Here is a 24,509-nt window from a genome sequence, read left to right on the forward strand (position 1 = left end):
TAACCATTTTTAGGAGTTTTAGCCCAATAATGCCAGTAACTTACATAATAATATAGCTTATATAATGTAGCCTACTTATTTTGGGCCACTGAGTCACTGGACAAACATTGGTGTCTTAGACTATTGGTTATAATCAGTGGAGTTCATGTGTGTTTTCGCCCCAAATGTTATAGGCTACATAAATGTTTGTTAAACTGCAGATTTTAAATTGTATATCATTCAATTTCTGATATATTAGCCGACCCTAACCCTAACCCTTTATCTGTGTATTCCTCCAATGGGATAATGATCAGCACATAATGTCCATCAGTGAGGACCCCGGGAATAGTTACTGACTGCTGCGGCATCAGCTAATGGGGGATCCTTTTAATAGGAAATAATAGCCATAGAAATGTATAATATAATATAATATAGCCTAATATTATATAGAACAACAATCATTTCAAAGTATTGACCAAAAATTAAAATTAAATATTATATAGGGTACAACCAGGTTAGTGAAACATGCTATTATTATTATTATTATTATTATTATTATTATTATTATTATTATTATTATTATTATTATTATTATTATTATTATTATTATTATTATTATTGTTGTTGTTGTTGTTATTGTTATTATTTTAAAACATTATTATAATTTAAGTAAAATGTACAAGTATGGGAAAGTCAATTAATTACACCCTTCTAATTGATACACCCATTAGTTTGCATCTTCAAATACATTTATTTTGATAGCAGTAACCGGATGTGTTGCGTCATCACGTCGGCTTGACTATGATGTAAAAGCCTGGTGCGCCAGTTTGTAACGCTATAGGCTGGAAGGAGGCAGCTGTTGCCATTATTTTACCAGGCAGCACAGATAGATAGGCTCCATCAGTGGCTGCTTCCCCCTCCGTGGAAGACAAAAAAAATAAAGGAAAGAAGAAGAAGATGAGTCTATCGATACCATCATAAAACAAACGAAGCTGAAACAAATATTTGACAAAAAGTTAAATCAATGGTACAGAAAAGTAATATGTCCAGGACGCCTTCGACCTCAACCCAGGAGATCCAAATGGACATGTTCGACCACCATCCGCACACACAGGTAAGAATAGAGACGGGACATGGGGATAGAGACACGAAAAGACTGCAGCAAACACTGCATTTACACAGAAGAGTATTTTGTTAATATCGCTGAAGCTGCTTCACTTCCGAGCATTAACAGGTTGTTCGCCAATTAAGTCGCCTAATTTGCCTTCGGGAGTGTAAATAACGCTCGTGCACTGATTCAAGCCTGAATTTAACTGATTGACTGCTTTGAAGAGTTTTTTTTTATCTTCCTTAGTAAAATTGCTTATAATTTCATCATGGCGCCTGTCTATAACCGGCAATTGACGTTTGTCTTTTAATAATAAGGCTAATTGTCATAGTCTCGCTTGTAGACTATAGCCTATGCTATGTGAGGTTGTGATGTAATCCACGTTGCTGTGTTCTGTGCGCTCATTGGGTTCTTAAGAAAAACCACGCCTTAGTTTAATTAATCAGTAATTAAACAAGTGGGTTACATGTTGTACTAAATGTTTAATTATTGGAGCTGGTTTGGAGATTGTGGGGTGAAGTTTTCAAACCTGACATGCACAGGAACTGTAAAGTACAACATTTGAGGTGTTATGGAGTTTGATGCTTCAAAGTCTGGCTATGGAGGAAATGTTAGAAATATAACTTGTTGAGCTGCCTCTCCTTCGCTGGCTATTGTATCCTTGCGATGGTGTCACTCTTTATTTATATCCACAAATCCACAAACTGTCGGTTCTGGCTTTTTAGGAAGTGACATGATGGTTGTGGTGGACCTGACATGTTTAGTCATAACAGTTTTAATGGAGAAAAAAGAGAAAACGATGTTGAATATCAAGAACAAACACACCCACGCCGAGCTCAGTCATTGTCTCTCTGGAGAAAGGGAGAAATAAACCTACAGTATACCGCCACAGACAACCAACGCTTCAAACCATGCCAAGTCCTGCTACTCTCTCTCTCCTCTTTACTCCCACTCCTCCCTGCTCCTTCTCATCTCTACACACACACACACACACACACACACACACACACACACACACTCCACTCTCCTCTCTCCTGATTCCTTCTTCATCCGCTCTGATGTATCGCACCATCTCCATCCTGCTCGCACCATCTCACCTCTTCCCTGCCCGTTTTTAGAAGTCGGATCTTTATCTTCGGCTAGCGCAGTGAGAAACAGATGGACCTCCTCCCTGTGCCAGGCAATGGGTGAATGGTGTGTGTGTGTGTGTGTGTGTGTGTGTGTGTGTGTGTGTGTGTGTGTGTGTGTGTGTGTGTGTGTGAGTGCGATCAATTAGATCTAAAGTTCATGCAGACTCGCGATGGGGGGGTCACACACTGCTATATGTATTTATAACTCTGCTGGGTGAAAGACAAGCAGAAAAAAGCGTTTTCTAATATCCTGAAGGAGATGGCTGGAGTTCTGTGTACCCAAGCCGAGCCAGGCCCAGCACAACACCACAGAAGACCAGATGAGCTCAAAACTCAGGCCCTGGGGGTCTATAAGATTACAGAGCAGTGTGGATATGTGCGAGCAGAATAATGTACCGTTTTGAGTGGAAGAGAGAGTGATGTGGTTTAGGTTTTTACAGTCCATATGATATCATACACCCTGCCACACGCTCCACACTTCCCGGCATTTAAAAGCCCCCTTCTTACACACACACACACACACACACACACACACACACACACACACACACACACACACACACACACACACACACACACACACACACACACACACTCTTTAATTATACACTTAATCTGGGACGATGTTTACCAACAGGAAGCCTCCACTCCTCACTTCCTCTGGCATTTCCCTGTGCCCCTTGCTGGCAGGAACTCGCCCAAACATCATTCCTAAGAAAAGACTTATTTTGGTAACTTATCTATGACCCCGATCTGTAATGATTAAATGTAATATTATATTCCGGCTTAATTGCTGAGATATCTGGTGGCTCAGCAGCACGTGCAGTAGGGCAAACATCCACAGTGTAATTATGTGATCTGCACGTCCCAACCGTTCCCATTTCTTTTAAAACTTTGACCCGACACAATTCATTTTACACCCCTGCGTTGAGGATGTCTTTGTAGCTGGGGTGCGTTCAGCTTTGTTTTCATTCATGTTGCACCCTCAAAACATAGGCAACTGGAAGACCCCGTACTAGTGTTAGCGTGAGATTTGGATCTGGATAAACGTAAATGCAAGCTCGACATTAAGAGGTCTGGTTCACATCGTGGAAACAGATTTAGCTTAAAATCATCCCTCCTGTTCACACTGGCCCTTAAAAGACCCCTTTTTATTACTGTTTCAAAACGATAAACATGTGGGACTCCATTTCTTTGGTGCAACAAGATATTTTCAAAAATGTATCTGCGGCTTCTGTGTGTGTCAGATAAAATCTTCCAAAGTTATGGTCACATCTGAATAGAAATTCCCTCTTTGTCCTCCCTGGATATTGTTTACCTTCTGAGCTAGAGGAGGAATGGGGGAAATTGTCCTAAAAAGGCTGTTAACTTTTAAAGATGTCCTCTTTATTCTTCTAACTCAGACTGCCATCAGCCTATGTTTAGCTCCAGGTATATGTATTTTTGAACAAATGAAAAAGCCTACATTGAAATCACATTGGGGATAGAAAGGATATTTTAGAGGCCAGTGTGAACAGGAGGAATGATTCCATTGAGCAAAAACTGTTTCAGTGTACATGCAAGACACGTGAGTGTTGTTTAAAGGCCAATGTGTGAAAGCAAACGCCTGTGATCAGATAACATATAGTATATTCTGATATATTTGATTGGAAATGTTACCATCAACTTTTAGTTTAGTTTAGTTTAGTTTAGTTTAGTTTATTTCGATCAAACAGATTCATAACATTACATACACAAGTTAAAAAAGAAAAAGAAAAAAACACAAAAGAAAAACACAAAGTTGTCAATTTATACATTATTTCTTATAAATAGTTTTGATCGAAAAGGTGTAGGCTGAAGCCTTAGCTTATTGCGCCTACCCTTTTTACATTGTTTATTTATTCATTCATTTTTCGTTGGTCCCTCAGGATTTTATTTAATTATTATATATATAAATATATTTGTTTTAATAAATTGTTAGTTATTGTAAATATTATTGCTATAATTAATTCCTGTATGTTAAACATATTACATGTAAAGTTAAAACAAAATAAATCCACCATACATATTCACATTGCCATTCATGCCTCACTTTTATATTTGTTAAGCATCTTATTTTTCAGTATTTTTTTTAATCTTTGTACCGTGTCACACGTTTTAATTTCTTCATCCAAGACATTCCACATGTTTACTCCTTGTACCGATATACATCTTTGTTTTACATTTGTTCTTTAGAAATGTTGGCAAGAATAATTCATATTTCTTCAACGCCATCAGAATCTTTAATGTTTAATCTAGGGAGACACAAGATAAGCTCTCTCCATAGTGATTAATAGAAACAGAATTTTCAAAAAAACAAGTCAAGATTTCCACTGGGCTACTGACTTTTTCAATCGGCCTAGTTAGAAACATTAGCCAGCAATGATGTCACCCTCTTTCATTATATCAGTCTCATCTATTCCCCCCGGTACATATTTTCTCATGTATCATCACCTCACTATAATTGTTGTTGGATGAATCATTCTGTGGAACATCGTGCTGTTTACTCCCGTCCGTCAGCACCAGCGAGGCACACAGGGGCTGGATACATAATTATTTAACAAGAGATTGAAAATAAAAACAAATGAATTCCTGAGCTTGTTTTTTTTTTGCTCTTGGAGAGGAGCATGTAACAGAAGTGTTTTTCTTTTATCTGTTAACACTTGGAAACCTCTCGGGTGTTGTGTGTGTGTGTGTGTGTGTGTGTGTGTGTGTGTGTGTGTGTGTGTGTGTGTGTGTGTGTGTGTGTGTGTGTGTGTGTGTGTGTGTGTGTCTGTGTGTGTTTTTATGTCACGCAGCAGTTGGCTCTGGTGTAACAGGTGATGTTTGTTTAGAAGCAGGCAGGCCGGCGTCATTCATCTCAGGGCCTTGCCGCTGTGCCTCATCGCACACCAAATGACAGTGATAGCAAAACGCTAGGCAGAGGAGAGGAGGGATTCTTGTTAACCTGTTGCTGGATCTCTCTCTCTCTCTCTCTCTCTCTCTCTCTCTCTCTCTCTCTCTCTCCGTATGATCCAGGAGCAGCTTGTAAATAACAGCTGATCAGTAATATTTAGCGTTGGAATAGAAACATCTCTCTTTACAAATATCTCAGAAGGCAAACAGTCGGATTGTGTTAATAGCAGTAGTTTTTTTTCAATTACATAATATAAAGGATTGCTGTCTGCCTCATGAACACAACACCAGCTGAGTTTTAAGTAGGCCTACAGGTGATCAGTGCGGAACCAGGTAGACAAAAATATGCAAGAACCATCAATAACCTTTAAGCTGTGCAGTTTGCAGCTTCTTCTAGTGACGCATGATATGTGACTGATTATTAGGGGGCTCTTGATCTGCAGTCAAATGCTCTACCACTGAGCTATACCCCCTATCATAGAACCTGGACTGGCGTGTCTGTGTCACACACATTCTGCATGTTACTCTTCCCTGTGTTTATTTCTAAGTCTTATCTTATCCAGGAGTCGACAACACGGCCAATACAGTCTCCTGATGGCCACCCAATTTGATTAGTCGGCATTGCGTAACTATGGCGATGTGGGCTAGGGTGGGTCTCTTAATGTGATGTGTTGTGGCCTCTGCCCAACCCGGATAGGGCCATTTGCCAGGGGTCTGCCAATCGGATTACAAGGTCCCCAGTTTGCGTCAGAACATGAAAAATGACAAGTAATGAAGGTTGTCCATGGACACACTGGGCACATTGACTCTGGCCCGACTTCCTCTGCAGTCTGGAACTCGCCGGCGTTTTATCTCCGGCTCAATCTGACCGATGATCATATTCAGAAGCTTTTACAAATGCTGTGCCAAATGTTAATGGCTGTAATGCTCTTCTGAAACAAGGTTTTTTTTCTACCCGATATGTCAAGATAAGTTATTACAGAGAAACTCAATCAAACTGTTTGTGTTTTTTTTTCTCTCTCAGGGAAAGTATGCCAAGAGGAAGAGCCGATTTAAGCGCTCGGATGGAAGCACGTCCTCTGACACCACCTCCAACAGCTTTGTCCGACAGGTAACGTTTCACACTTAATCCTTCATTTCTTCAAATCCACTAATCCAGGTTGCCGACTTTCATCAGATTTTATTTAATGAGTAATCATTATGGAGGTTCACTGGAGTCAAAATGAGGGCTTTAAATAACTTTTAAGCTCTCAATGGCAACATTTGCATCCCACAAAACCAGTTATATCATCATAGAGCCGTGGTTTCATTTTTGTTTTGGATTTTGAATTCCTCTCTCTAACCCAATTTTTAAATTTACACACAAGGTAAGAAAAAAAAGTAAAATTTGCAGTCTACAAAATGTCCGAAAATAGTGAAAATTCCTTTTAAGTTTCTTGTTGTGATACCTTGTTTTATACAACCGCACTTCAGAGCCAACACATGTTCAGTTTATAATTATATATGATAAATGACTCACATTTGAGAAGCTGGAGCCAGTTAATGTACTGTTTAATCACATAGTCAAATTTTAATCCTTGAACATTTTCTCACCATAATTGTATTTTGAGCCTCCAAACATCTTAGACAAATTAGCCAAGCTGCATTTTTCGGCATAATTTGCATCATCAATGATTGTGCCGACTGTAAAATCTCCTGCAGGAATATCTTGCAGAGGCAGACAAAAGGGAATGTGAAATTGATGTGACAACGACCAAGCTCGCTTCCGAGAGCCAATAAAACAAATCTTTAAAAAATATACTTCCTGTCACCCACGACATGAGAGAAATTGCTTTCACTGTGGAGTGTAAAGGGTTCATTTGATCCGCTGCTAGCAATTTCTCCAGGGACTATCATTACCACGTCAGTTCTCAGCCTCGTCGCAGGGCCTTGTTGATTTTGTTTCCTCCAACATGGCTGAGAAAACTAAGACCCTTTATTTGAGTCTCTAAACTGGGCCTATTTCTGCTCCCCTCGCCTGTGTGTTTGTCACAGGCAGCCCACATACTGAACCCAATCTCACACGTTGAAATGGCTTCCATAACATCAACGGTAACAACAGTGAAACACCTGTGTCTACAGTTTACAGCTACACTCGGCTTTACTGTCACATTGTTGGAAATGACAGACATGAGGAGAGATTTCTCCAGGGCTGTGATGGTGAATGTGATGATTGGTCCCCAGGTATTAAGACCAAGACTCATCCTCCCCACACTCATACTCCTCCGACCCAGGCTCCACCCCTGATGTAAATGCATTGATTAGCTCTGTCAGAAGGACCTGGTAAAACAATCATCTTACAACTGATATTAGCCATGCATGTAGGCTAGTTTGGTAGAACAAAGATTTAGGATGTCCCATGTGGATACATGTGGTCAAATGCAGCATGCTGAAAAATACCGGGATTCCCTATTACATCTGGTTGTAACTTTTTAGTGTGGAAATCAGAATGCTTTTTTGGCAATTCTAACCCAAAATGCACTTCGCAGTGTAAGTGACGTAACATTGCTGAGCCTCAGAGTGAAAATAACCAGCAATGTGACGGATATATAAGGAAGAGGCCATTTCAAGGCACGATGGTTGATGAAATAAATAAGTCAAAGCATGTCACAACTGTATGACTGCTACATACTTTTTAGGATCAGCTGAAGTATGTAGTTGAGAAAAAAGAAAGACTATGCGATATGGAACGCAGGATTTGTCCTTGTAAGACAGGAAGGCGGCTTCTCCTCGGGGGAGTTTATCGGCATGGTTATGGTATCAAACGTTCGCAACCTGCACAGAACTCCTGTCTGGACCTGACATTTCTCAAAGCAACGCTGTGTGGCAGCTAAATGAGTCCAACCCCCTTTTTCTATCTGACCTCTTCATTCGCGAGAGGAAATGATTTGAACCTGTGTTGAATGACATTTACCTGTTCGGTACTGGTGCTGCATGAGAGACAAAAAAAATCCCATCTTTGTTGGTGAACACAGGGAGCTAAATTCTCCTGTGGTTTTTCTAAAGGTTAAAGCTGCATCCTTGCCTACACACACACCCACGCACACACACACACACACTGCCTCGTCCTTAATTTACTCTGTGACTCCTCTTGCTGGACCTCTATGCACTGTGGCCCGCAGGTTAAAGGCTGGAATCATAATTGCTCGCAAAGTTGAGTCAGTGATTCTGGAGAATGCTTGTTGACAAAATCACTTTTTGTCAAAATCATCTCCTCAAAGACTAACTGTCTTTGCACTGAAAAAAATCCAGTATTAACACACAAGCATGTTGCTAGCTACGGTGAGGCCCTTTGTTTGCATAGCCTACCCTTTGTTTACATACTTGTTTACAGAGCCAAGGCTGTGTATTAACACTGGACTTTGTCTCAGCGCACACACAGTACGGACAGTTAGCGAATTGTGAGGAGATATTCATTGATTTTGACAAAGTGTTTTTGACAACAAGCATTCTCCAGAACCATTGGCTCCACCGTTAACGCTTCCTGAGATAAATGTGCTCATGCGTTCCACTCATCAATGCTAGGGGGTTTTACACAGTTCAAGCACTGCACGTAATCCAATAATTGTTTTGGTAACTCAGTTGTGTAACGTATGAATTGTCTGTTGGTCCTTCTATGTATTAACGCGATTTTCTCAAACCCTATCTCAGAAGAATAAGCAAATCCGCTCCCTATAGGATTTTTATTGTACATACAGCCTATTTTAGCCTATGCTTGAAACAGCTCAATGCAGAGCCCTGTATAGGCTTTATAGTCTCACACACACCTACGCAAGAGCACACACACACACACACACACACACACACACACAAGAGCCACAATCAGCCAACGGTAGAGCTGGCTGGTACACTCAGCCTGGTTTCCATGGCAACCGGGCCACTGAATCTCCCTCTGTGTTCAGGCACAGTGGGATGGAGAGACGAAGGAGTGGATGTTTAGAAGGGTTTGTGTGTGTGTGTGTGTGTGTGTGTGTGTGTGTGTGTGTGTGTGTGTGTGTGTGTGTGTGTGTGTGTGTGTGTCTGTGTCTGTGTCTGTGTCTGTGTGTGTGATGCAGCCTACGTGTTTTTTACGGGTGTTGGTTCGTATATCGGGTTCAACAAAAACATGCTCGTTGCACCTGCTGCTGCTGCTGTGTAAAAAAGAGCAACATCTGCTGTTGTTCCAGGAATATACATAAACTGTATGTTTGCCATTTATGAAATTGAATCTTGATCAGTCGTTATCGCTCACGGCTAGAAAGCACGCACAAGCTCCAACGCATCATCAAAGAATTATAATATAAAATCAGAAGGCGGGCACGGTTAACACATACCAGCTGTGACCCACAAATGAGGTCGCTTCAGAAGACTAAACTCATAAAAACTAAAGCTCATCGTTCTTACAGGTCTTTGTCAAGTCATGACGTAAACAATGTCCAAGTTTATCACCAATAGTTGTGGATTTATATAGTTAATGTTAGTATTGTTTAGCATCTATTTTTGGTTTTTGGTCTGTCTGTGTTTTATAATGGTGTCTTGTAAGCCCTTGTGGGCTGGGCATGCTAATGCATGGCACGATAATAAAATATTCAAATCAAATCAAATCAGTTGTTTCTACAACGCTTAATGTGTAAGTAAAGAATATCTATTCATCTTAATATGAATCATACAGCATGAACCTACATTTAATTGCATGGCAAATATACAGTAAATGTCAATATGAATATGCATGAGTGCTGTTAATTAGACTTTGAGCGTTGTTAGTGTTCAACTAAATGCAACATATTTACTAGTAGTGACCACTGTGTGCTGGTAAATACTACTTTGTCCCATGATATTTCCTGACTTTAAGAACTGAGAGTGCAGTGGCTTATGGGATACTGAGTTTTGTAAATCATGATTGCGCTCTTAGTCTTAATTTCTGTGTAACAGTTTGCAGGGTTCTTTGTTATGTGGGGGGCCGAGTTAGATACACTTTGGACATATCAACTCTAAAATGTTGGAAGATTGAGCTTCTATGTTGGGAGACAGCAGCGAACATCAGCTCGATTTAACACAACAAACAAATTCTACACTCGCATCCCAGGCAAGAGAAAAGTGAGAGTCATTGCCAATGAAGCCGCAAATTGTGAGAAATTGTGAGGCAATCATTTGTGAAACAGGACACCATTTGCCATCTGCGTGCAAAGCAGTGCTTGCAAATTGCATTTGTGAGACGAGCCGAAGACCTTTTTTGCCACACGTTGTTCCTCATCCATCTCTACCCTAATTTTCTCATCTCTCTCTGCTGTTGTCTCTCTAGTAAATATTTAAAATCCCTTGGGGGTAAATTTGAATTTCAGAATACATTTGAAGAGGTGTAATTTGCACGGTGTGAAACGGATTAGGCTTTCAGGCATCTTTTAGAAATGTAATAACTCAAATGTTTTTTCTAAGAATTCAAAACTCTTAACGACTGATTTATATCATAACAATAAGATATGTCCATCTTTTTTTGGCTTGGGGACCATTTTTTATTAATTTTTTTATTTATCCTTTATTTAACCAGGTTAGTCTCATATAAGATAAGATAAGATATACTTCATTGTGAAAGGTCTGTGTGGGGTTTAGATGCTAGAATCAAGCGGTCCTCCTATCAGCATATGAATCCCAGCAGCGAGAGCCCCAGTTGCTGCTGTGTCTGGCTGCTCGCGGAGCCAACATGCTGGGTCTACTCGCATGTTTCCACCTCCACCAGCTGACTGTGTGTTGTCATCAGCTACTAACAGAAGGCAGGAACAGGCTGCGATGGCTGTAGTCATGGAGAAGCCCCCTTTCATTGTGCCACAGGTTGCCCTCTAGTGGACACACTTGACCTCCTCCATAGTGCCACCCTTACCAGCACTCCGACCAAACCCAACCTGCTGCCTACAGACTGTGTCCCAAAGCTACCCTATGTGATCGTGTGCATGGTGTACGTGTGTTTGTAGGTAGTAGTATATAAGAAATCATCATCTTATAACATAATCAAAGCTGAACATTTTGGATGCTATGTGACAGCTGTAGTAGTTGAAGAAACATGTATTCGGAGTGGTAACTATTCAACAGATATACTTCAAAGGTTTAAGGCGAGACACTGCAGACAAGAACATTGTATTTTCAAGCCCAATTTTGAGATTTCTGGCCATTTTGCTTCCGAAACATGTCTTCTTTACTAGTTTAAAAAAAATGTTGTCCAAAATTTAAAAGTAGGTGTATTTTTACTATTCCTTGTCCGTTCGGGCATATTTCTCTTGTACAACCATCTTTGAAGGCCATTCTAATTTTTCAATATTCTGAACCAACCAATTTTTTAAAGAACGTAATAAATTAAACTTGAATTCCATAATCATTCTTGTTTTTTAAAGAGATGTAAATATACACATGATTAGTTGAATTTCGCCAAATTTGCATATTTATTCAAAAAGTTAAGAGATGATTGGAATACAAAAAAACTATTGTTTTAATGTTAGTTATCAACTGGCAAAGTTTCATGATGATATCTCTAAGTTAAAAACGTTAACCTTTTCATCTGCAGTGTCTCACAAAGTGCAACAGCCCCCTGATCACTGCGCTTCTCGTCATCAATGGCAAGGAAACACTTACTCTTTTTTTCTCTACCTCCCCTCATATCCATTCTAATCCCTCGTCTGTTACCCCCTTTTCCGGGCGTTAGACAGAGAGACAAAGAGGTAGAGAGAGAATGAGATTGGGACAGTGGCCGGAGAGAGAGGGAGCGAGAGAGAGAGGGGTGGGGGGGGGTTTCCCTGAGCACTGCCCCAGCCCTCTCCCCACGTCAGTCAGGGCATTGAATGGCTGACGGTTGCATACCAAGCCTCCTTCTGGGTCTCAGTGTGTTCGTGTCCCTGTTTCTGACTGGCCATGGTCTAAATATATTTCCCCAGTTTGCAAATGTAGCACAAGTCCTGCAACCCGACCCCCGGCCAGCCCCAGCTCCTTTCCTCTACACAAGGTTCACGTTCCTCTGGGTGGTGGGAGGTGGTGTGTGTGTGTGTGTGTGTGTGTGTGTGTGTGTGTGTGTGTGTGTGTGTGTGTGTGTATGTGTGTGTATGTGTGTGTGTGTGTGTGTGAGAAAGGGTTGGAGGTTAAGAGACTTCTCTCTTAGTTTCACACATACGGCACTCTTTTCTGGCTTTCTGTCCGATCATACACGCTGCGCACACACATACACACACGCGCATACACACCAACACACACACACACTCACACACGCACGCACACATGTACACTTCTGCACTTGTCAAACCAGCAGACACATACGCACACTAGTTCCCACTATCTCTCTCGCGCACACGCACCCACACACGCACACACATATACACATAACTCTTGTCTGTGGACTCCGGCGTTGCCCCCTTGGTTTGCCTTGGTGTGGCGAGCGTGGCAAAGGAGGTATGGAGAGGACTGAGAGGATTCAAAGGCCCGTCATGGTAAGAAGGATCCAGGATTAATCTACACGCTTTTTTGGGTTACGTCTGGCTGAAGTGGAAGCAGTTTGTGTGCGAGTTGGATTAAGTTTCAGACACTTTTGCCCTGAGATATGACAGGATAATGTAACTTGCCGCCCGTGTCCTGATCGCACTGTGCCTCCTGGTCTGCGGCTCTCTTCGCTCCCCCTTCTTCTGAGTGCGATTCCATTTTGGGCCGGACCACAGCTGCTAGAAAGGCGCTGTGTTTTTAATTAGACTTCCAGTCCCACCGGTTGCCTCCTCTGCTATGTGCCTGCCGGGGCCGTCCCAGCACAGTGGCCATTTCAGGGGGCTTCTTTCACTGCTGTCCCCCCACAGTCCAAAGCAGGCCTGGGCTGGATCCTTTACTTGTGATATGCTCTCTGTTGTTTGGTTGCCATTGGTTGGGCGATTATTCAGTATTGTCATTGATATTTTTAGTGGAATCTTGATTATTAGGGCTGCAGATAGCAGTTGTTTTAATCATTCATTTGTTTAATCTATCTAGTTCTATTTCCGACTGGTGCTTCAACTATAAAATGTCAGAGAAGTATTTTAAATAGCCAAGTCCAAGGTGACGTCTTCACACTGCTGGCACAATCAATCGATTGTCAAAATTGCTAAAGAATCTAACTGATCAGTTTAGCACTAGTGAAGGTAAGATCATATCGAACAATTTCTTTTCAATGTTTAGCTTCAAAATTAGTTGTGGAAGTTGCTTGTGCCCGACATGATGCAAAACAATCGAATATAGTTTTGGCACATATGCTTGAGAGTTACTTATATTATTCATGGGTTCATACAATATTGCCATTACATTCTCAGTAGAGTAAATATTAGTGTTTCAGCTCAACTTTCTGTATGATTTTACTATACTGTAAAATCAATCATTATTATGGCTCCCTACTTTCTGAGAATCCATCTAAACAAGTCCATAGACTAAAGTCTTGAAACATATCAAGTATCATAAGTTGGCAGTGAACACTTGGCTCCAGCCGAACTCTTTGAGGAGATTTTTTTTATCCACTTCTAAGACGCTAGGATGATTTTTTTTAAAGTTAGTTTTTATTTAGAAACCGTTTTTATACAACTGCTTACGTTAACACATTCCATTCCTGATGCATTTATACAGCTTTTATATTTTAGTAAGTAAAAAAAAAGTTTAAAAGAATAGTATGTTTAAAAGAGAAACATGTTTACGTACATCATATAAGACATTGAATAGTATGGGTTTTGGGGAATAAGTATCAATTAATTGGCAGTTATATCAACATAATTATGCCCTAATCACTATGACTTAAATCTACACCAGAAAAATATTCTTTGAAATATTGTTTTAGTAATTCTATGGTCCCTGCTGAATTGTTCTATTTTGAATTAAATTAGATTTGTTCTGCTGGAAACAATCCCTCTGGAACAACTTGTTACTGGAGTTCCTGTTCTTGCTTGTTGTTATGTGAAAATGGGGGTATTTCTAGTGAGTTTAGCCCATGACTCATCTTTCTTGTCATCTCTACACTTGCTAGCTCGTTGCCATGACACTGCTGTGACAGAGGGAGAGAAAGAAAAAAAATAAAGTAGGATGGCCGTTTACAGCCACCGGTCATGAGCTTCAGACAATATTCAGACAATCCTTTTCCATTCCTCAGTGTGTAGGTTTGTAAATGTTGTTGCCTGTTCTGTGAGGCATATTTCCACCTTTTCATTCCAGCTTTTTCTTTCCCATATAGCCTACCTGTCTTCACTGATCTAATCTCACACTGGATGTGATGTGATTACACAGTGTCTATGCTGCTAATGCATTCTGGTTTGCTCTCACCTGTCTGTGATGCAGTGTTTTTTCTTCTTCTTCCCTGAAATATTTGGTGACCGGGGTTGCGACGAGACACAAGAGATAAAAAGCAAATAGGAAACAGCGATGTAATTGTCTGGCCGTTCCTTCATTTTTTAATTTCCATCTGAGGGGATTTGTTTTAAGATATTTTTTATCTGCTTAATTATCTGGGCAGGGGCTTGCCATGTGTGTCAGCTCTCAGATGGTTATCACTTCTTATTCATACATTGTCTAGTCTGACAACACATTGCTACAAGGTTCCTCCCTGTGGTGTATGGCAGTATAGCAGATTAACAACTTTTTAATTTTTTGCCCTGTTATCTGACATGTGAACAGCAAGGCGCAGTCATGATCTCCTCCGGTGTTTAAAAAAAGGGAGAAAAAGCACCAACCATTCAAATATCCATGCCCTTTCTAGCTCTCATCTTAATTTGTATGTATATTATTTAGCTATTGAGCCCAAAAGGAAATACTTACTTCTACAACTGCTCTACTAATTTCCCATTTTTCCTGAAAGCAATTATGTAGTTGCTTTCGCATCATTACGTACAATGGCAACACATTTCCATCCCACCCTCCCTCCTTATTCCATAACCCCCCACCACTACTACTCTGGAGCTCTGAATCAATCAACCTTTTGTTAATACTTAAAGGAACTGATGTTTCCCTCATTTGCAGTGACAGTGACATTTGCAGTACAGTGGTTGTCAACCAGGGATTTGGACTAGGAAGGAAAGAAATATTTTAAGTGCCTGCATAGTTAAGTCGTTCCATGAGCTTGGTGCGCTATAGGCAGACTTTCCTAGATTGGAAATCCCCCCCCCCCCCCCCCCCCCCACCCCCTAATTTAATTAAATATGATTGTTAACAAGGTGTAAATGTATGACTGGGGCAGACAGAGAACAATGGCAGAAATAAAGGATGTTCATCTTTTGGGATAATTACTGAGCCTTTTCTCCTGTTTTACCATCTGACATTCAATTGTATTTTTCCAAAAATCTTCAATTCTATCTCCTTCCTGATGCACTCTCTCTCTCTCTCTCTCTCTCTCTCTCTCTCTCTCTCTCTCTCTCTCTCTCTCTCTCTCTCTCTCTCTCTCTCTCTCTCGGCCCCTAATAAGCTGCTGAGACGGTTACTATGACACTGCTGGGGTCTCTACTACTCTGGCACTGCCAATAGAAATGCAGCTCAGACATCAGGTGGCCTGTAGCTATTTTCAACAGGGGCTGTGAAGTGAAGGAAGCAGCAAAATTAGAGACACAACCCGCTGACATAAGAGAAGAGAAGAAGAAGAGAGGGGAAGGAGGAATAAAAAGTTGGAGGGAAAGAGTGCAAAGAGGTTATTGGTCAGCTGCTATTTAGTTTTTTCCCTTGTTCACATTTTTTTTTATGTAAAGCATTGTTTTTTGAGTCTGTGCTCATAACTCTGTCAATTCTTCTTTCCCTGATTCTGTCTTTTCTCTCTCTCTCTCTCTGTCTCTCTGGTTGTGTGTGACGTGAATCTACTGGATGAGTGACTCAGAGGCACAGGCATTTGTCCACACACTTACACACAAGTAGCCTATAAACACACACACGCGCCCACACATACACACACACACACACAGAAACGGTCATAGCCTTTCCTTTTTCTCGCTCTGCGTTTTGCTGCATCACCGACTGGTTGGTCCCAGGTCGCTTTTGCACGTCACTTAATAGTTTTTTTTTTCATTCTTTTTCTCTAAAAATATTCTCGTGGGTTTCCCATCCCGGCAGTGCTCCGTGTTGGGGTGTACCTGTATGGGTAAGACGATGACTCAGAGCCGGTAAGTGGAGGCGACTGGTATAGTTCTCATCACCGCTGCTTCCCACTCAATTGAAACAGGAAGTGGGGATGGTTCGTGGATGCCCGAGGACACACACACACGAGGAGTAGCTAGCCATCACCTTGGCAACAGGGAGTGTCTACATTCGGTTGCACTGTTGCCAAGTGCACACAGAAAGCCTAGAAGCGACAGGTGGCCGAGCCAGAATCAACATTTCTGTTGGTCCTTTCATTTCAAATCATAAAGAAACGCATGGAGGGTAATCAATGGGCGCAGAGCGGGCATGTGTCACACATAGATGATCACACCCAAAACACGCCATCATTCACACACCACACAGATGCTGCACTCTCAGATTTTCTCTCAGGATATTTTTAGATCTTCTTCAGGTTCAGTCAGGCGTTTGTTCTTTTTTGAAATGTTTCTGAAGTTGTTAACGAAGGTTTGAGTTTGAGGAATGCATCAATGTTTTTCTGTTTAAAAAAAAAGAACATTGTATTGGCAGTTCTAACAAGGGGAGAGAGTGCTGTATGACTTGCAACAAGTGGCCGCATCCAAAATTGTTGCCGTTATGCAGTAGCCTAGCCTATGCATCTTAACCAAAATGACACCCCAGATGTATTGTCATCTTTTAAAAGAAGAAACATACGCTTACAAAACAATTCAAACGACAGCAAGTTGGCAGCAAGAAACCAAGAGTGCAGACTAGAATAGGGCGAGGTATCAAATCTCAGTAGCCTACTGAAGTGATCTCCACTAACACTGCAGTCCTGTAACACTGTCAGACTTATGATGAAAGGTTTAAAACAGAAGTTCAATCGATGCAGCAGGACCAGAACATATGATTTCTTTATTCCACACTTGTTCCTTATCAAAACATGGCACCTATATTAGGCTACAAACAACCCAAAACATGGCACCTATATTAGGCTACAAACAACCCAACTCGACCGCAGGCCGTTTGGGCCAAAATTCAGGTGTGTTATGCTAGTAGCAGCTAATGTAGCCTCGAGCTGCAAGCCTCAGGCAGGGAAACAGACTCACTTATTTCTAACTCTACAGGGGTCATCCCTATGTTCCCACAGCCCGATGTGTTCCTGAAATTGGCGATAAGGTTCAGGCATCACAGCTGGGTGGTTAGGGTTATGGTAGGGGGACAGGGAGAGGTTAGAATAGAAGTGAGACTGAAACAAAAACACACATACAGATACTATTCAAGATTACTTAGAAATGTGGGACCTTCGGGCTGCGGGAACTCACACCCACAAGTCGTTTTAATTTTTAAACTTGTAGTTTTCAACCCCAACAGACATGACAAGAACTATATAGGCTACTGACTGAACTCTGTTTACTAGGATTGGGGAGAACTACTGCAATGTACTGTAGGCTATCCTAGTAAACAGACTTCTATTTGTAAAATTGATGGAGTTCACCTTTAATGTGCAATGACTGCACTAGCTCTAAGATATTTCTTGATTTCAATCAGGATGCTTTTTTCTTACTTAAGAATATTTTTTATTTTTGTATATTTTGTGAAAAAAAGGTGTTAAAGCCAAGGTTTTAGTATTTGTATTGTTACTCCGATATGACGACACTGATATCGACATTTCCCAAAACTACTCAGCTCTCTTCTTGAGATATTTATTGTGCTCACCGAGTGCATTATTTGCGTCGTCTGATGATGAGCTGGGAATTTTTTTCATCATCATCATCACTACAAATGCCGTATGTCATCTTTGCGCATTCTCACCTCTATTTTAAAAAGCCCACACCTAGTGACTCACTTCTTCTTCTGCCTGGCACATTCAGCTGTCCACATTCTTGTCAGCACCTCCCACAACGCGCCAGGCAGCCTGTCAAGCTCGGAGAGAAAAATAATACAGCAAGAAAAAGAACAAGTGGGTTTGTTATATAAGTTAAACACTCAAACATTACAGAAGTTCAGGCCGCCCCCCCTTTACTGTAGCGCTCTGCTGTACGCTACAGTGGGCCAGCGCCGCAGGCTTACAGGAGGCTCAGGTTTTTATTGTGGTATGGGTGCCTGGATGAGGGTCAGCAGGAGAGAGTCAAGTTACGGTGCTTGAGTGGTGGATGTGATGGAAACTGTATCCACTTCATGAGAAATTTATATGCATCCCCTTATGATATTATAAACAGTCCGTAGGCCTTATTTTTTAAAATTCCTCTCTTCCACCTCTTTTCCGTCTCCACTCGACACACCCACACGCTGTACTGTACCTGTGCGAAAAAGGTTAACTCTGAGGCCTTCGTGCCGCTGCGTTGGAAATGCCCGGCCTCCTGTTATGCATCCTCTCTGCCTCAAATTACACAGTCAGGTTTCATGCAATATGAAGGCCTGGGGCCCCTTTTGTGTCTATGTAGGTTACACTCCTCAAGGCGCTCTTGACATTTTGACCACAAAATCAATTGGAAAGGCAGTGCCGCGAAAAAGCCACAAGACTTCATTCAATCAATTCATTAAGACAAATTGATTTGAAAGTAACAGAACAAAGAGAGAGAAGGAGGGAACATTGGGATCACTTGAGATGAGCAAACAGGTTTATAAAGAAGACCTTCAAACAATAACCCAGACATCACTAAATGCATACTGTAATTCCACTAGCTCGGGTTTGTTTTTGCTGACTTATAGGGACTTGTTGTAACTTTTCACCTCTTCAACTCTTTTTAAAATTCTTTGTTTTTGTTTCAGGGCTCCGCGGACTCGTACACCAGCCGGCCGTCGGATTCAGATGTGTCCCTGGAGGAGGACCCCGAGGCCCTGAGGAAGGAGGCTGACAGACAGGCCCTCGCCACACTCGAGAAAGCCAAGGTCAGAGGACAACTTTTGGGTCTCCATCCGTAATGCACATGTGTTTTGTTTAAAGGTCACCCGTTATGCAAAAAAAAATAACTTTTCATTGTTTTCAACATTAATATGGGTCCCTGCTGTGAATAGAGACTCCCAAAGTATGAGAAAGAACATCCCTCTCTCTTTTTCTCCAAGCCAACCTCCCCCATTACAGACCTACATTACAGGCCAAAAGTTTGGACACACCTTTTCATTCAATGCGTTTTCTTTATTTTCACGACTATTTACGTTGTAGATTCTCACTGAAGGCATCAAAACTTTGAAGGGACATATGGAATTATGTACTTAACAAAAAAGTGTGAAATGACTCTTAAATAGGTCTTATATTTTAGATTCCTCAAAGTAGGCACCCTTTGCTTTTTTGACAGCGCTACAAACCCTTGGTGCTCTCTCAATGAACTTCATTAGGGAGTCACCTGAAATGGTTTAGCAAAGAATTCCACATGTGTTCATTCAAAGTTTTGATGCCTTCAGTGAGAATCTACATTGTAACTAGTCATAAAAATAAAGGAAACGCATTGAGCGTGTCCAAACTTTTGGCCTGTACTGTAGCTTAGCACTATACCTCCACCTGTGATAAGCACACCCGCAGATACCCCTGAATTTAACTGCCAGTTACATTCAAACCAAGCAGACTGGGCTTTTTGGAATGCTGGGCCTTAAAGAGACTGACTCCAAAATGGAGCGTCTCAGACAGAGGCTGAAAAGTGGAGATTCAACAATGGCACTGTGAGAAATGGAAACGGTTTTTGGACACTATACCATGAAAACAGTTTCCAGTAGGAACCCAAATTACCATTTTAAAACTGAAACTTAGCATAATGTGTGACCTCTAATAGTCATCATTCTTGAATTAATTGTCATGTCAGCGTTGAGTGTTCAGACCTCCACGTCAATGTCAAGGGGACAATGAACTCTTGTGTTTTTGCTGAGACGCTGTCTTTATACTTATATATGTCTGTTTTCCCATCGGTGCTCTAGACCAAACCAGTGGCGTTTGCTGTGCGGACAAATGTGGGTTACAACCCCGGCCCCAGTGATGACGTTCCTGTACAGGGCATGGCCATATCCTTCGAAGCCAAAGACTTTTTGCACATTAAAGAGGTATGAAATTCACCTACACAAGTACAATTTCAGCATATTTTTGTACTAAAAAGTGAGTACTTGTGAGTATAAACATGAAGCAACTAAATGGATATAGTGTAGCAAACTGACTTCTGAGGCTCCTGTATGTAAAGGAGAAGAAAGACCAATGTTTGGATTTAGAGACTGACCCTATCAAAATATTGGCAGTGATGTTGGATGGTAATCCAGTGAGGGATCATGTTTTATTGCAAATCGCTTCACTGTCTCCTTCTGTCTAAAGCCTGAGCCATGCCATTAGTAGGAGTTAGTGCTAACAAGAAGTGCACTGCAAGGAATATTGGGTGATCCAAATTTGGAAAGAAAATCATAAATTAAAAAGTAGCTTTTCTGATAATGGTAACTCTGTATAAATGATTCTTTAGTTTACAGGCATAACGACTATCTTGTGTGGCTTATCATGCAAAGGGAAAATGGGGCGAAAGATACAAGTCTGTGCTTCCCTTTTGTGAAAGTGTGAATATATAATGTGTAAAAAGCATCTAATAGTTTTGACTTAACACATACTGATAGATGGTGACATGTGTGTACAGTGTATTTGCTCACTGACACCTTACTGTCTATACACAGAAGTACAACAACGACTGGTGGATCGGCCGTCTGGTTAAGGAGGGCTGTGAGGTGGGCTTCATCCCCAGCCCAGTCAAACTGGAGAACACCCGCCAGCTGCAGGAGCAGAGGATGAGACAGAACCGACTCAGCTCCAGGTAACATCCACCTTCAGCACCACCAGCCTCCACTTTATCTAAAACAGGTCAAACCTGAGTCACACTGAGGCACTGAGGCAATGTAAAACATCCTAAAATAGACAACACACTGCAGTGATTCACTGCACACACATATCCCTAAACAGTGTACGGTAGATCCCTATTGTCTTGGCTTAGGAAAAAAATAATCCAATGGTGTTTATCTTGATTATTCCAATTTTGATTTAATAAATTGATAGCCTACCACAATAATCAGGTTGATAGTTTTAATACAATTTGCAGTGCAAATACTCTAAATATTGTATTTATATTTAACTAATTTGAATTATGTACACTATTTGCAGTTGAAGGTGAAGTCAGTGATTGTGCTGTACTCTGTATTGTGAAGATATAGAATCATTTTTCCTTCAATAAATTGTTCCTTTTTTCGTTCCTTGTTACAGTAAATCTGGAGGAAGCTCCAGTCTGGACGTTGCCACGGGAACACGTAGGCCCACCCCGCCTGGCACAGGTGAGGTCATGATAGGTGGCAACACTGCGTGGGTGTCTGTGCAGAGAGAGAGAGAGAGCAAGAGAGCAAGAGAGAGAGAGAGCAATGGAGAGAGAGAGAGCAAGATGAGACAGGCGTCTGATATTTAGATGAAGATTTTTAATTGCCTTGTTAGTCGGACACGATGGTGAATCACGGCACGTCTCAGCGGGTTGCTGTGTGAAGTGCCAGAGGTCTTCAGAGGTCCGTCATTAGCGCGCAGGGCGGGACTGAAATAGAGCCGAGGATGGACCCGCTCTTTAAACTTGATAAGTGCGTCTGGCCTGTGTGTGTGTGTGTGTGTGTGTGTGTGTGTGTGTGTGTGTGTGTGTGTGTGTGTGTGTGCGTGTGCGTGAGAACGGTTGCTCTTTCTCCAATATAGACAGCAGGATAGGGAAAAGAGGACAAAAAATCCCTACTCTAATTGCCCTTTAAAGGGTTTTTGTTGATCAAATAGTGCCACTGAACTGAGCTTCGTACCTGTTTAATAGAAGCCACATCTGTCTAATACACCAAGTAAATCCGATCTGATCCTTAAGCAAAACGTTGGCATCTGGGGAATTACACTTCTTTCCCCTGCTTGTGAGAGACAAGGATTAAAGGATCAATGCCATACTTTGATCGTGTACAGTAGCTTTGCACAAAGACATGGCTCTGTCCAAAGGTGACAAAATCCAACAACCTTCACCTCTAAAGCTTACAGATGACCACCTCACATCTTCTTTGAATAAGTGAAAAAGCATATTTTCCAAAGTCCCTGACGATTCCTTTCAAAACGAGACATCTACCAGCCTTGCCCACCCCCTTTATAGCAACCAAACCTGCATCAACACACACTTTATTCCAAGCCCCAACCAGCTGCCCCTCTCAGCTTAATTCCCCTTTCCTATCTACTACTTTCCTGCAGTTTCCTCTGCAGTCTTTTTCTCCCCTACACATCTATACACTTCCAAGTTTTGTTGCTTTTATGTCACAGCAAATTCACTCTCTCCTTCATATATCTGTGCCTCACTTCATGATAATCTGACTTGTTGCTTTATAAACTCTAGTTTGAATCATGCTATGTCACTTTTATTTGGATCTCTACCAGTATATGCCACCTCTTGCAATCTCCTCCATGCCTCTGGATGCATCTCACATTCTGTCTACTCCTTTTCCCCCTTTTTTTTGCTTTTGCTCTTCTATTGTTTTTCTCTTTTACTTTGCCTTGTCTCGCTCTCTCTTCTTTCTCTTCTCTATTCTTTTCTGCTCCTCCCGCCCTCCCCTCCACCAATCATCAGCTCACGTGGACTCTTCCACTGTGGCCTTTGACATCGAAGACGAGCTGGATGAGGAGCCCATTGAGTACCAGGGTGACCCTCGCTCCTCCAAGGGGGGTAGCGTAACGTCCCCTACGGCCAACGCCCACCGCCTGCCTTTCTTTAAGAAGGTAACATGAGGGGGGCTCAGGACGCCTCACTGACCCTGGCAGCTTACCCCCTACTTCTCCGCACTTGTCCCTTAACTCCTACCAGATAACGTGGCCTGGTCTAACTTCTCCCTTTCCACTCTCCGTCTCTCACTAACTTCTCACAACTGAACCGTCCACGCTGCTCCTGAATCTAACACTTGTTTGCCCCCACTCCCCCTAGGCTCTGGTTATGATAGTTATGCGGAAGAATGTTTGGATGTTGGTTTCTGTGCTTGTTGTTGGATCTAGGTTAGACGTGATTAATTCATTGTTACACTCTGAAATGGCCGCTGCTGCACATCAGTCTGAATCTGAATCGGAGTTAAAGATTGAGTCAATGATGCTGGAGAATGCTTGTCGTCAAAATCACTTTTTGTCAAAATCAGTGAATGTCTCAATGAGTGTTGATACATAGCCTAGGCTCGGTAAACAGGCATGTTGCTTGCTACGGTGGGCCCACTTTGTTTACGTACCCTTTGTTTACATATGAGTTTAAAGAGCCTAGGCTATGTATTAACCCCGTAATTCTTTGTAGCACACACATCACGGATAGGTAGTGGATCGTGAGGAGATATTCCCTGATTTTTACAAAAAAATATAATTTTTTAACAAGCGTTCTCCAGAATCGCTGACTCCTTCAATCAAAAAACTCCTCTCCCAATAACCCCCCTAATCCTAACCTGTCAATAACTAAATAACCTCTTGTGTTTTGTGCTTTTTTTTGTATCTTTCTGGCTTGTGTGTGGAATGATACTGTAGGTGGCCCGGCTAAACAGAAACAGAAGTCGGTGAGTGTGTCTTTCTAAAAACTAACCTCTAACATTTCAACTCTTCACTCTCTCTCCTCATCGACCTCTGTCGTCTTACATTTCCCCTTCTTAGTGGGAACTTGTGGTGGTTACAAATGAATCAGTCCTCAAAATATTTTACAGCACCTTTTCATGTGTCCAAGGGCACATTACAGCATGAAGTATTCACGGGATCATCTGGCATGGTTACACCTCTATCATTTCTTCAGAGTTTGTATCAACGCAGCAGATGCAGATCCAATCCCACACTCTGTTAGTCAGAGTTTAACAGTAACACATCCTGACATGCTTTCATTTCCATTTATTACGGTCCATTTCAGTGACGGCAGCCCGCAATCAGCTGTTTTTATGCTTTTCGGCACAATTTGAATCACATGATAAGGCCAAACAGCAAACACATGGTACTGTTGAGAGAAATGGACAAAGTCAAACTCAAGTACCATTTTAGATACATTTATTTCCGTATTTACCTGGCAGTATTAAACTCATTAATTATAAGTATTTTAAATTGGATTAATGATATTTAAATGATTTTGTATCAATTTAACAGTATGAATGTAAACCACAATATGTCAACGTTAGTATTTTGTAACAATATTATTGTTAAGAGGGTAGGCCAAGGACTATATATTTTTTTAAACTCCTACTCTGGAATCTTTTACTTTTATTTTGTTTTGTGTTTTTCATCACAGATTGGACACATCTTATTGTAGTGAAACCTTTATTTT

The 24,509-nt window shown here is 41.4% G+C and overlaps 1 protein-coding gene across 1 annotated transcript in view; it reads left to right on the forward strand.

Moving 5' to 3' along the window:
* Positions 1 to 1,003: 1,003 nt before the first annotated feature.
* The window catches only part of cacnb1 (calcium channel, voltage-dependent, beta 1 subunit), a gene marked incomplete at both ends in the record, with an annotated part of 32,231 nt that continues 8,725 nt past the window's right edge, over positions 1,004 to 24,509 (forward strand). The window contains 7 exons of the mRNA XM_080044403.1: positions 1,004 to 1,093; positions 6,155 to 6,241; positions 18,985 to 19,104; positions 20,125 to 20,247; positions 20,857 to 20,993; positions 21,437 to 21,504; positions 22,803 to 22,951. Coding sequence (XP_079900529.1) covers positions 1,004 to 1,093; positions 6,155 to 6,241; positions 18,985 to 19,104; positions 20,125 to 20,247; positions 20,857 to 20,993; positions 21,437 to 21,504; positions 22,803 to 22,951 — 774 coding nt within the window. The remainder of the gene's footprint in view (positions 1,094 to 6,154; positions 6,242 to 18,984; positions 19,105 to 20,124; positions 20,248 to 20,856; positions 20,994 to 21,436; positions 21,505 to 22,802; positions 22,952 to 24,509) is intronic.

This window comes from Ammodytes marinus, assembly GCF_949987685.1.
Source record: "Ammodytes marinus genome assembly, chromosome: 16".
NCBI lineage: Eukaryota > Metazoa > Chordata > Actinopteri > Uranoscopiformes > Ammodytidae > Ammodytes > Ammodytes marinus.